This window comes from Pongo abelii, chromosome 4 (genome assembly GCF_028885655.2).
Source record: "Pongo abelii isolate AG06213 chromosome 4, NHGRI_mPonAbe1-v2.0_pri, whole genome shotgun sequence".
NCBI classification, from domain to species: domain Eukaryota; kingdom Metazoa; phylum Chordata; class Mammalia; order Primates; family Hominidae; genus Pongo; species Pongo abelii.
The window spans coordinates 184,612,228-184,624,395 of record NC_071989.2 but is presented as its reverse complement, the minus strand read 5'-3'; the positions used below and the strand labels follow the sequence as shown (position 1 = coordinate 184,624,395).

The 12,168-nt window shown below is 51.9% G+C and overlaps 1 protein-coding gene across 2 annotated transcripts in view; it reads right to left on the bottom strand.

The window, feature by feature from the left end:
• The window catches only part of HRH2 (histamine receptor H2), a 50,273-nt gene that overhangs the window by 15,090 nt on the left and 23,015 nt on the right, over positions 1–12,168 (bottom strand). Inside the window, exons 2-3 of one of the 2 annotated variants that reach the window (XR_010140080.1) lie at positions 2,455–10,224; positions 1,582–1,718 (exon numbers count right to left, since the gene is read on the bottom strand). Coding sequence is in view for 1 of the 2 variants with exons in the window: in XM_054556262.2 (XP_054412237.1) it covers positions 8,624–9,699 (1,076 nt within the window). In the remaining variant the exon portion in view is untranslated. The remainder of the gene's footprint in view (positions 1–1,581; positions 1,719–2,454; positions 10,225–12,168) is intronic. The other variant, XM_054556262.2, reaches the window with a different exon arrangement.

Genomic DNA, 12,168 nt, shown 5'->3' with positions numbered 1-12,168 from the left:
CCTGGCTCCCGAACCGGCAACTCAAGTCGTGACAAGGACACGCTTTACTGAATTTGCCTCCACACTTCGAGCGACTCATTAGTATGAAAAACACGTTCCTCACCACCCTTGCCAGAAGATTCTTGACACAACACAGTTGGGGGGTTGGCACGCTCTCTCCGTTGTTAAGTATTTATATATAGTTAGTATTGGAATGGTCCCCGGACACCGATCCAAGTCTCCCGTTTTCAGATGGGGGGCACCAGGCTTAGGGTCAGGACCCCCCTGAAACAATTCAGTAGCACAGCTGAGACATAAATCCACAGAGCCTGCCCTGAACTTTCCAGCTGCTCCTTGGCAAATGGGCCATGGGGGAAAAAATAAATAAAGGCTGCCACTTACTAAGCATTTGCTCTGTGCCAGGCACTTTGCATAAATCGGTGCTAAATCTTATCCTAATTCTCTCAGGGCGGCATTTTTATCCCCATTTTGCAGATGAGCAAGCTGAGGCTCAGAAAGGGCAAGCCACCTGCCCAAGGTCACAGAGCCAGGGGCTGGAAATGGCACACATTTCTTCCCCCACGCCAGGGTTGGCAAACGATAGCCCGCAGGCAAATTGAACCCACCATCTGTTTTTGTTGAAATGGTTGAAAAATAATAGAATAACATTTCGTGACCCTGTGAAAATGATATGCCGCTCAAATTATTGTGTCCATAAATACAGTTTTATGAGAACACAGCCATCTCCATCCATTTATGTACGGTCTGTGGCTGCTTTCACCCTCCAAGGGCAGAGTTGCGGCACTGCAACAGGGATCGAATGGGCTGCACAGCCTAAAATATTTACTATCTGGCCCTTTGCAGGAAAAGCTTTCTGACTCCTGCCTTTTGCTGGGCTGTCTCTTGAAGGGTCTCAAAAGTATGCAGCCCCCATACGGAGGGTAGGCCGTTTTCTGCACAAAAGCATCAGGTGAAGGGATCAAGGGCCTGCAATCAGCCCTCCCTCTGCTTGCCAGGCTATGCACCCTGGGGCCGGGTCCCCTGGAGGAAGGGCCTTTTCCTGATTTGTTCACCTTTCTGTGCTCCTTTTTTTTTTTGAGATGGAGTCTTGCTCTGTCACCCAGGCTGGAGTGCACTGCAACCTCCGCCTCCCAGGTTCAAGCGATTCTCCTGCCTCAGCCTCCCGAGCAGCTGGAATTACAGGAACGCACCGCCATGCCCAGCTAATTTTTGTATTTTTAGTAGAGATAGGGTTTCACCGTGTTGGCCAGGGTGGTCTCAAACTCCTGACCTTAGGTGGTCCACCTGCTTCAGCCTCCCAAAGCGCCGGTATTACAGGCATGAGCCACCACGCCCAGCCGCTGTGCTCCTTCTTAAGGGTACAAATGTACTAGCAGTGGCCCCGAAGGCATGGTGCCCCTTCCCGCCCCATCACGGCCCCTGGGAAGGCAGCGCCTTCAGACCTGCTCAGAGGGAGCCAGGAGGTGTACATCAGGGCAAGGGCAGGGCAGGGGAGGGGAAGGAGGGGTTCACAGGTAGACGCCAGAGCCTCCAGCTGGCTTCCAGTCACCATCCCCAGACCCATGCAGGAAGGTTCTCTACCTTTCAATGACTCCTGGGGGGGCCACGATTTATTCTCCTTGACTTTTGAGGCTGTAAAGGGCTTCCCACCTCCTCTCTGCTCTCCTTCCCCTGACTTCCTCTCCAGGAGTGGGAGGGGCTCTCACTCCCCAAACTCTCTGAAGAGACAAAGAGGAAGAGGATTAACTGTGAGCTTGCGCTGTTGCTCCGCATGGCCGCTGTGCAGAAGTGCAGGCCCTGAGAAGCTGGGCGGGCAGGGATATGGGCTCCGGTGGCCCACGATGCAGCCTTGAGCTCTCCACCCAGGGCCTACAGAGGCCACGAGCTGCCCTAAAGCCCAAACACTTGGGGAAGGAAAAATGGGCCCTTGGATGGAAGAAAGGGAAGGAAAGAAGAAACAGACAGGAGGGAAAATCACAGCAAAAAGGATGGAAGAAAGGGACAAAGGAAGAAAAGGCGGAAAATAAAGATAGCACCGTGGCAGTGTTATGCTAAGTGAGGGGAGCCAGGCACAGAAGAGCACCTATTCCATGAAATGTCACACAGGCAGATCCAGAGAGGCCGAATGCAGATGCGTGGCCACCTCGGTGTGAAGGTGCAGGGAATGGAATGCAGGGAGTGTGGGGATCAGCTCACAGGTGCAGGGTTTCTTTTGGGGGGTGATGAAATGCTCTAAAACGGATTGTGATTGTAGATGCACAACTCTATGAATATACTAGAAACCACCAAACTGTCCACTTTAAACAGGTGAATTCTATAATATGTCAAATGTAGCTTGATAAAACTGTTATAATAAAATGGAAAGAAAGAAAAAGGAAGGCAGGCAGGCAGACAGACAGGAACAAGAAAGCGAGATAGATGGTGAAGAATGAAAATTCTCGTTTGCTGAAGTACCTGTCACATGCCAGGAATGATGCTAAATGTCTGCGCCCTTTACACCTTTTCTGATTTTCCATGGAAGTCTGATGATTATCAGCATTTTACAGTAAGGAAGCTGCAGCTCAGACTGGAGAGTGACTTGCCTGAAGTTATCAAACCTGTAAATGGTGGGGCCATGACTCATACTAGGCAGACCCACCCTCCAACACCCCAGGAGAGCAACCCCAGCAGCTGTGAGATGGGGCAGCAGCTTCACAAGGCAGCCAGCAGGTTCCTGAGTGGTGGGGCCAGCTGGCGCCCCTGACTGTGGGGTGAGCTGCCCTGGGTGTAATGCAAAGTGCACTCATAGAGGCCGGGCAGGAACGCTGAAACCATATGCTAAAGGGAGCATTTCACTAAGCTGGATGTATAAGTTAACAAGCCGGGGCTCTTGAAGGGGTGAACACATTCAGACCCTTAAGGAAACTGATCTTCTGGGCAACAGCTCTTCTTCAGAAGTGTGTGTATCAGACACGTCATTGCAGCCTCATCTTCTGAGATTGGATTTGGAGCAAAAGACAAAGTCAGCCTTGCTCCTCAAGCTGTGCCCCTGACTTCTGGCCAAACCAGGACACGCGGTGGTGATGCTGTGGATGCAGTCCAAGTTGTTGGGAACTCCGGATTCCAATCCTGACTCAGAAGCTCTCTGTCTGTGCTATTGGCCAGAAGTCGCACCACCTTCCCGGGTTCATCTGTGCTGGAGCTGGAGAAGGGTTAGGCTGTTCCCACCCCGAGGTTCTATGATTCAGAGCTGGTACTGGATTCTGCCAAGAAGCCTGCCTCTGATGCCAGTATTTGGAGGGAGGCTTATTGTGACATCCAAGCTAAAAAGGGGAACCAGGAATCTCTGAGTTCTTATGAGGTTTCTGGAACTTCCCTCTTACAGATGTGGTTTCCTAATCTCTACAGTAGGGGTGGGTTCACTTCTCAGGGTTCCTGGGGGCCTATAACAAGACATTCACTCATTCATTTATTCAATCAGCAATATTCCTTGGCCTGTTCTGTGTCAGGCACAGTGCCACGTGTTAGGGTCCAGTAGCGAACAACACAGACAGGAACCTGTCCTATGGAGCTTATGGTCTAGGGGGAGCAGACGTTAAACCAATAGGATAAGTCAAGAGGGGGAAGAAGAGGGCCTGGGCTGAGGGGAGCCTGCATGGGGTTAGACACCATGTGGGCTGAGGGGGGCCAGACGGGCGGGAGACGAGGTCGTGGCAGGGCAGGGCCTTGGAGACAGGGATAAGAATTTGGTGTTTTACTCTAAGCAATAGGAGAAGTGGAGTATAAACCAATTTATGCCTGAAAACCTCTCAGAGGGAAGCAGAGCAAATTCAGAGAGCCAGTCAAGGGCCAGTTGGGATGCTGGACTGATCGGGGGACAGAAGAAGAGCTGGAAGGAGTGGGGAGGCACCAGCTGTGACTGCAGCCCTCCAGGCATCAGGAGTATTGAAGCCACAGGCACAGGACCAGGGACTGTGCAGGCATGAGGAAGGGCCACGCCCGGAGGCTGTGATAGCCCAGGTGCTAATGAATATTATCTCCTGCCTTGGGAGATTACCATGAACAAGTGAATGGGTGGGGAAAGGGCTCAAAGAGACCTCGGCAGGGGTCCAGAAACACAGAGTTCTCCTCCCAGCCTCTCCTGAGCTTGCTTCACACCTCAGACAGGTCACTTGCCTCCCTGTGCCTCATTTTCCCCATCTGGTATCCGTAGGGCTAGCACGGGGGCGATAGTCAAAAACAGGGCCAAGTTCAAATCCAGACAGCATTTCATCCTAGAGACTAGGCTTTGGGATCAGAGAGACTCGGGCTCAAATCCTAGCTCTGCCACTAATTAAGGCTGGCAGCCCAGGCCAGCTCCTCTGTTTCTGGGAGTCCCCTGCTGGTGGGGGCCACGCTGTGACAATGCCTGCTGTAGAGTAACATTCCTGTGAGAAGAGGGCCTCAACCTTTGTCACTGCTCTACTGCAAACAGTGCTGGCAGGTGGCAAGTCCTTGGTAAATGCTTCTCACTGAGCTCTGGGTGGTTTATTCTGGCTGGGGCAGACGGTGGTGGCTGGGCCTGGGGAGGTGGCAGGAAAGGCAGCAGGACAGTGGGCAGGGACCAAATCATGACGGGCCAGAGGGTTGGGACTTGTGGGAGGCTGAATAATGGCCCCCAAATGTGTCCACATCCTAATCCCTTGAGAACGTTACCTTACACGGCAAAAGGGACTTTGCAGATTCGATGACGTTATGGAATTTGAGCTGAGGCTCTAGAGTAGCATGGGTTACCCAGGCGGGCCTCCGTGCAATTGCGAGTGTCTTTCTAACAAGGAGGTAGAGGGAGAGAGCTGACTACAGCGGAGCAGAAGGTGACGTGACCTTGGAAGCAAAAGGCTGGAGTGATGTGAGAGGGGCCCCGAGCCGAGGCACGCAGGCTGCCTACAAGTGGGGAAAGGTAAGGAAAAGGAGGCTCTCTGGAAGCCTTCAGAAGGAACCAGCCCTGCTAACACCTTGATCTCAGACATCTGGCCTCCTGAACTGCAACAGAATAACGTGTGTTGTGTTTGGCCACTAGGCTGGTGGGGATGTGTTATGGCAGGAAATGGACACAGGGCTACCTATGTGCAGGTGGCCGTGGGAGGCAGAGGAGGGTCCTGAGCAGGGGCACTGCACTGAGATTCATAATTTAGGGAGCTCACTGTGAGTGATGGAGCAGACAGGGAGAGGCTGGAAGCAGGGGTATCTGAGAGGAGGCAGGGGAGAGGTGATGAGGGGTGATGAGGGGTGGACAGTAGGGGTCAGGGAGGGGCAGATGGTGTCTGCCCACAAGGCAGCCAGCAGGTTCTCGAATGGTGGGACCAGCCGGGGCCCCTGACTGTGGGGTGAGCTGCCCTGAGTGTGCTGCAAAGAGCACTCGTACAAGCCGGGCAGGAACATTGTGGGGTGGCTGCTGGTTGGCCACAGGGAAGGGAGGACCAGCCAGCTTGGCCACTCTATCTTCTGGAGTCACCCCTTGGCCGATGGTGACCCCACCCCACCCAGGGCAGGCTGGCTCAGTTCCCTTCGGAATTCTTGGCTCAGGCAGACAGCCCAATCTTGGCAGTGATAACGGCTCTGGGTCAGTGCGGGTTTGTCCCCAGACGGAGAGCTGGAGGACATGCTATCAGCCAGCAGGGAAACTGTCAGCCGAGCTTATCGAGGGACACACGAGGCCCTGATCGCCCTGGCAGTCTTGGTGGGAATATCAACCTCTGGCTGTTCTTGGCTACCTCCACGCTCCATGCCCTCAACCACAGTGTGGAGCCCTCTGACTGGCTCACCCACCCTTCTCTGCCGAAGCCTTCTGCCCCTGCTCCTGGGGGCTGGAGGACAGACCACAGCCGTGATCTCCAGGAGCATGGGCTCTGGACTCGGCTCTGGCCCTGCCTCCACGGCTGCATGCATGACCCTGGCAGGCACCACCTCTCTGCTGGCCTTGGTTTCTTCACAGTCCCCCACCCAGGGTGCCCGCGAGGATCAGAGCAGGAGATGGACACTCATACCCTGCAGCATGCCGGGAGCCCGGAGGACAGTCTTCGGCAGGCGCTGCTATTTCTGTTGTTGCTCAGATCGCAACTTTGGGTTGTATCCCTTGGGGCAGTTTACTTGACTTCTGTGAGCCTCAGTTTTCCCACCTATAAAGTGGAGATTAAGCAAGTCCCTGCTTCACAGGGCTGTGTGGAGGATGAAGTGAGGCCCTGAGTCTCAAGGGTCCAGCCCTTCCTTGGAATGAAAGGGTCTTTCTCGTTTGCATTTGAAAGCTCAGAGGTCTCCTCTCCGGGATGGGCTCCCAGGCCCACGCGCCAGCCCCATCTGGGCTTCAATCCTTGGCATGCGTGGCTCTGAATCTGACCAGTCAGCTTCTTAACTAGATCATGAGCAATTGCAGGTGGCCGAGGGTGGCACGGGGTGGGAGATGCTCTATCTCACTTTGTGCCCTTAGCACTTGGTGCAGAGGTGGGAGTAGGTTGCCCCCGAAGAACAGTTAATGCCTAGAAACAATGTCAGACATCTGAAAAGGGCCAGTAGTGGATGCTCAATGAATGTTAGCTATTGTTGTTAAGTGCTTATTGAATGAATAAGTTCCCTTAAGGACTCAGCTGAAAAGGCGGCTTATTAACCCAGGGCTCAAACAGGTAACGGCAGCACAAAGTGATATACAAGACTAAACCCAAGAGTGGCAACCACCTTCTAGCTGAACCACATCCCTGTATTTTTTTATGCTTTGTGAACTAAGTCAGCTTTGCACTCCAGTTGCCTCCTGAATAAGAGACTGCGCAAGGATGTGGTAGGTGGGCGTTTTGCCCATCAGGACTGGAAGCGGAAGTTTCCAGGTGTGCACTTGGAGGGTGGATTTGAGGGGCAGGGTCCAGGGCCCGAGGCCACAGTTCAGTGCAGGAGCAGCCAGGCTTGCTTCAGATGGACAGTGGTGAAGGAGCAGAGGGCCCAGGACCCAAGTCTATGGAGGGACACTCCACCCCTGGGAATGGTGGTGGCAGCTGCAAGGACCAGAGGGAATACGTAGGGTTCTCACTAGGCAGTTTTGCCTCCACAACTCCAGAACCTGGAGCCCTTGTTGGTGGGTCTGCAATATCCACAAAGCTTTCCTTGAGTCTGATGCTCAGTGCTCCAGCATGGACTTATGTCCTGTTGGGAGATGGCAGAGCACGTTCATGTCCCTTCGCTCATGTGAGCTTCAGGCAACTCTGGAGGGCAAGTAGGAAGCCCGGTGAGGGTAGACCAACTCTCTGTGAGATGAAGAAACTGAGGCCTGAGATGGGGAGGAACTTGCTCAAGATACAAGGTGAGTGATGGCAGAGCTGAGACCAGGGCTGTGCCATTGATTTTCTGTAACTTCATCACCATAAACCCAGAAAATCTCATTTCTACATCCCCAGTATTCATCATAATTCCTGGCATGTGGTGGGAATTGGATGAATGTTTGCAAATGAATGAATGAACAAATGAACAAACGAATGAACGAATGGGTCAGTTCCACAGACCAGCATTCTGGAAGGCAAAGCAATGGTCTGTGGGGAGAGAAAGGAAAGCAACATTTATTGAGCAACTTCTATGTGCCAGGTATCCTCTGAGCATTCTTTCATTTGCTCCTCTCAGCAGCTAAAGCCCAGACCAGTAAGCTGTCTCTCCTCACAGCAAGCTTCCTCGGTGCCACTCAGGTCTTTGGTGTGGTTTCCCTTAAGATCCTGCATTGGCTTTGTCACCAGTGAATATCCAAATCTCATTCTGATTCTGTACATCTTTTCCGCCTGGTGCCCTCTGGGAGGGGAAATCCTGTTGTCCTCTTTTGCATCTCCCGCACTCTGAACATCCCAGAGTCTTCAAGCTTTTAAGATCTATGGCCTCCTTGATTTTGCTTTCCTCTCTTTCCTCTCTCATGAGTCAGTGCCACAACCCCCTCGTCTACAGTCTCATCCTCTGGTCCACATCTTAGGGGTACCCAGAGCCCTCTTTCCAAAGCATAGATCTGCTTACCCTTTCCCTTGCTTCTAACTCTTTCACCTTTCCTAAAATCTACAGTATCATGCCCAAACTCAGCCTCCTTCAAGGCCCCACCTTTCTGACTCCACTGGCCTCTTTCCCCACCAACTTACACACCCCCACGGTAAGAGCTGATGCATAGTAGGTGCTCAATAAATGCTGAACTGAGCTGAGTTTCTCATTTAACCCCACAACAGGCCCGTCAAGTGGCAGCATTGGTGACATGGTTACTAGAGTGCTATCCTGGAGGGGTTGGTTGAACACTTACAACTCCTCAGTGGCAGTCAGGCTTCAAACATAAGACTTCTAATTGTAAGGACAATGTAGCTGGGAAAAAGGGCTTGCGAGTTCCGAAGTCAGGTGACCACTCTTCCAGCCCCAGCTGTGCGGCCCTTGCCAAGTCCTCTGAGAATTTTAATGTGCTCCTTTTAAAATGGAGCTAAGTTCTACCTTTGGGGGCCGTTGGGAGGATTAAGCAAGAGGGTGTTTACAAAGTGCTCATGAAGAGTTCCTAGAACATAAACCAGCACCACCTAAACAGCAGCTCCCTTAATCATTCCCATCAGTAGCATCCCCTCCCAGTGCCCCCATCCTGTGCACCAATGGCTAGGGCTATTACCTGTCTGTAGCTCCCTGGGGGGCCGTGACTTCTGTCCCACTCCACACCTGGAGCTTCAGGGGTTTCTCTTCCTGTTGCCTGGGTTCTCGGCTTTGGGTCCTGGACAGCTGAGAGGCGTTGGACCTCAGAGAAGTTTTGTGGGAGTTGCGGTTGGCGAGCCTGCAGCAGAAGAGCTGTTGGTACCCGGTGCGGAAGTCTCTGTTCAGCGCAGCATACAGGATGGGGTTCAGGGCTGAGTTGGCATAGCCCAGCCACAGAACGATGGCTTCTAACACCTCATTGATGGCATCATCCCCTCTCAGCCCACGGTACACAAACGCGGTGAAGTAGGGAAACCAGCAGATGATGAAGGCCCCCATGACGGCGGCCAGTGTCACTGTGGCTTTGTGCTCCCTGATGGTGGCTGCCTTCCAGGAGCTAATGTGATTGATCCTCTTGGCCTGATCCCGGGCGACCTTGAAGATGCGGTAGTAGGTGATGCACATGATCAGTAGCGGTAGGTAGAAGGTGACCAGCCCATCCACCAGCCCGTACACTTCATTGACCTGGACTTTGCACTTAGAGGTGGTATGATTGCCCTTGCTGGTCTCGTTCCTGCTGTTCCACCCCAGGTGGATAGACAGAAAGGACAGGGTAATGGAGATAACCCAAATTAAGACCAGAGAGATGGCGACCCGAACCGGGGTGACCAGCACAGGGTACCGTAGTGGGTCCATGACAGCGCAGTACCGGTCGAGGCTGATCATAAAAAGGTTAAGAATGGAAGCTGTGCAGAGCATCACATCCAGGCTGGTGTAGATATTGCAGAAGACCTTGCCAAAGCTCCACTTGCAGGACAGCTGGTAGATGGCAGAGAAGGGCAGCACCAGGAGGCCAAGGAGCAGGTCAGTGATAGCCAAGGACACGATGAAACAATTGGTCAGGTTGCGGAGCCGGCGGTTCAAGCCCACGGCCAGACAGACGACCACATTGCCAGCAACGGTGATGAGGATGAGGACTGCAAGGACCACAGTGATGGTGATCTTGCATGCAGTAGAGTCCAGACAAAAGGAAGAGGCTGTGCCATTGGGTGCCATCCTGGGACTCTACGGCTCAGTCCCCTGATCAGGGCCCCTGGTTGCTTCTTCTCTGCTCCCAATGTGACAATTATGCCAACCACTGGACTCCAAGCTCCCAACAGAGCCAAAATATGTCCAGTTTTTTTTTGTTTTTTTTTTTGGCCAGGGGGTGGGGAAGGCTTCAATGACTGACTCTGGGCTGCTTTTCTAGAAATAAATTAAGCAACACCTTCTAAGGTGTTGGGAATGAATATGAATGAAGAAGAGAGAAAAGCAAGGTCTTGAAGCCAGGTTCATGGATCAAACCCCAGTCCTCAGATGGTCCCCTGAAGAGCTAGCTTCCTCCTGGGGCTGGGGTAGGTCTCCGCTCCCCAGGTTTTGCATAGAATCTGAGGCACTGTGTGGCGGTGGCTTTGGTGTCATGCAGGATGGGTCATGTGGAGACGCAGCTGTATCCCTCTCCATAGCTGGTGCCTGCTCCCATCTGCGTGATGGAGTCAAGTACTGGGGATCTCCCTCTCTGGAGTCAGTGGAGGGCAGGAGCTGAAAAGGCAAAGGTTGGATGTTAAGCACCTTGAAACCAGATAGAAAGCATGACCCAATTCAAGATGTGTCCTTCTACTAGATCTCAACCTCTTGGCAAGACCCCAGGAAGTATGGGGCCAGTTTGGATACCTCTCTTTGGGAGGGACTTGGGCAATCAGGATACATACTGGGGAGGCAGAAGGGAGGTAGGATGCAAGGGGCTGGACACTGAGACTCGTGAGAAAGAGTTGGAAAGGCTGGAAGTGCTTGTACTGAGAAAAGAAGGATCTAGACACAGACTTTCAGCTCCACAAGAAGAAGGCCTGCATCTGTTTGTTCACTGCTGGTTCCTGGTGCCTGGCCCCACAGATAGACCTTAAGCATCTGACGAATAAAAGATAAAATGAATGAACGAATAAACAAATGTAATGAATCTACTCCTCTGAAGTGCTGAGAACAGTATCTGGTGCTGCTGTTTGGCAAAATGTCATCATACTGTAAGGCGGTGGCCGACAAACTTTTTCAGAAAAGGGTCAGGTAATAAACATGTTCTGCCTTGCAGCCTGTGACGGCTCGTCTCTGCCTTTGCAGTGCAAATGCAGCTATGCAGATGACGTGCAGACAGAAGAGCGTGGCTGCACTCCAACAAAACTTCAGTAATGAACACTGAAATTTAAATTTCATATCATTTTCACGTGTCACAAAAATCTCCTTTTTTTGATTTTTTTCCAAAATTTAAAAATGTAAAAACCATTCTTAGCCACGGGCTGTACAAAGCCAGGCAGAGGGCCAGATTTAGTCGGCAGTTCGTCACCTGTCATCCACGCCACCCCTGCTCCGAACACATCTCTAAATCTTACTGGTCTTACTTGGCAGAACACGTGATCCCACATCCAGGTCAGCAGGGACAGAACTCACTCAATCCTTCTAATGGTTGCATAACAGTCTGTGGGGAGGCTCACCATGAATAGGTTTATCCTATCATCCCCATATCACCCTCTCACGGGCATTAGGGTGGTTTCTCCTTCGTCCCTTCCTCCCTTTGCACTATTGAAGTAGTGCAAACACTATTTCAATAACGTAACTGCATGTGCAATGCCTCTTTGTTAAATAAGAGCCCCTGGTCACCAGATAATCTCTAAGGCTCCCTCCCAGTGGTGGCTGTATATGATTCCAACTGGCGAGAAACAAGCTGAGGCCCTGTTCTACGCCCTGGTCCTTCCCTACCAGCTCCTCCTGGTTTTTCAGAGAGCAGGCAATCTCCTGAGCTCTGAGAGTGTGCAGAAATCGAGTTGATGGCGGAACCCCCTCTCAGAAGCAAGCTAATCTCCATAAAACATAAATTAAGCCTCTCCCAGGCTCTTGCCTGGAGCAGTTTGCAACCTGAATATGAGAAGCATCATTTAATCATAACCAGTGTGTTCGTGCAGGGATCAGGGTTCCCGATCACCTTCTGCCACGCTCCCTGGCTCAACCACCAGTCCTGGCAGCTGAACCTCCGGGTACTATTTTTAGCAGATCTTTTCATTACATAAATAGCCCAAACAGCATGGGTCTCACCGCCACACTTAATTAACTTTGGAGGGGGTAGCAATAAGGGTATTTTTTTGGAGAATTCCTATTTCTCATCAAAATTTTTCTGAGTTACCACAACAGCCGGTTATAGGTATTTTGGCATTAGGCTGACATTTGAGTTAATGTTTGGATGAGGGGTCTTCAAATCTGAGTGAACCAGCCTCTCTTATAATTAGAAAATCCTTTCCTTCTCTCCTCTACTGCCCCTCCATCCCTTCCTCAGTCCTTTTCAACACATATTTCTTTGAAAACCCACAATGTGTCAGATGCTACTCCAGGTGCTGGGAGGACAATGATGACCAAAACAGCTGTGAGTCCTTTCTTCACAGAGTTTTCAAAGAAGAACCACTTCTGCTGTATTCCTATTTAAAGCCCAGCTCCCGTGAG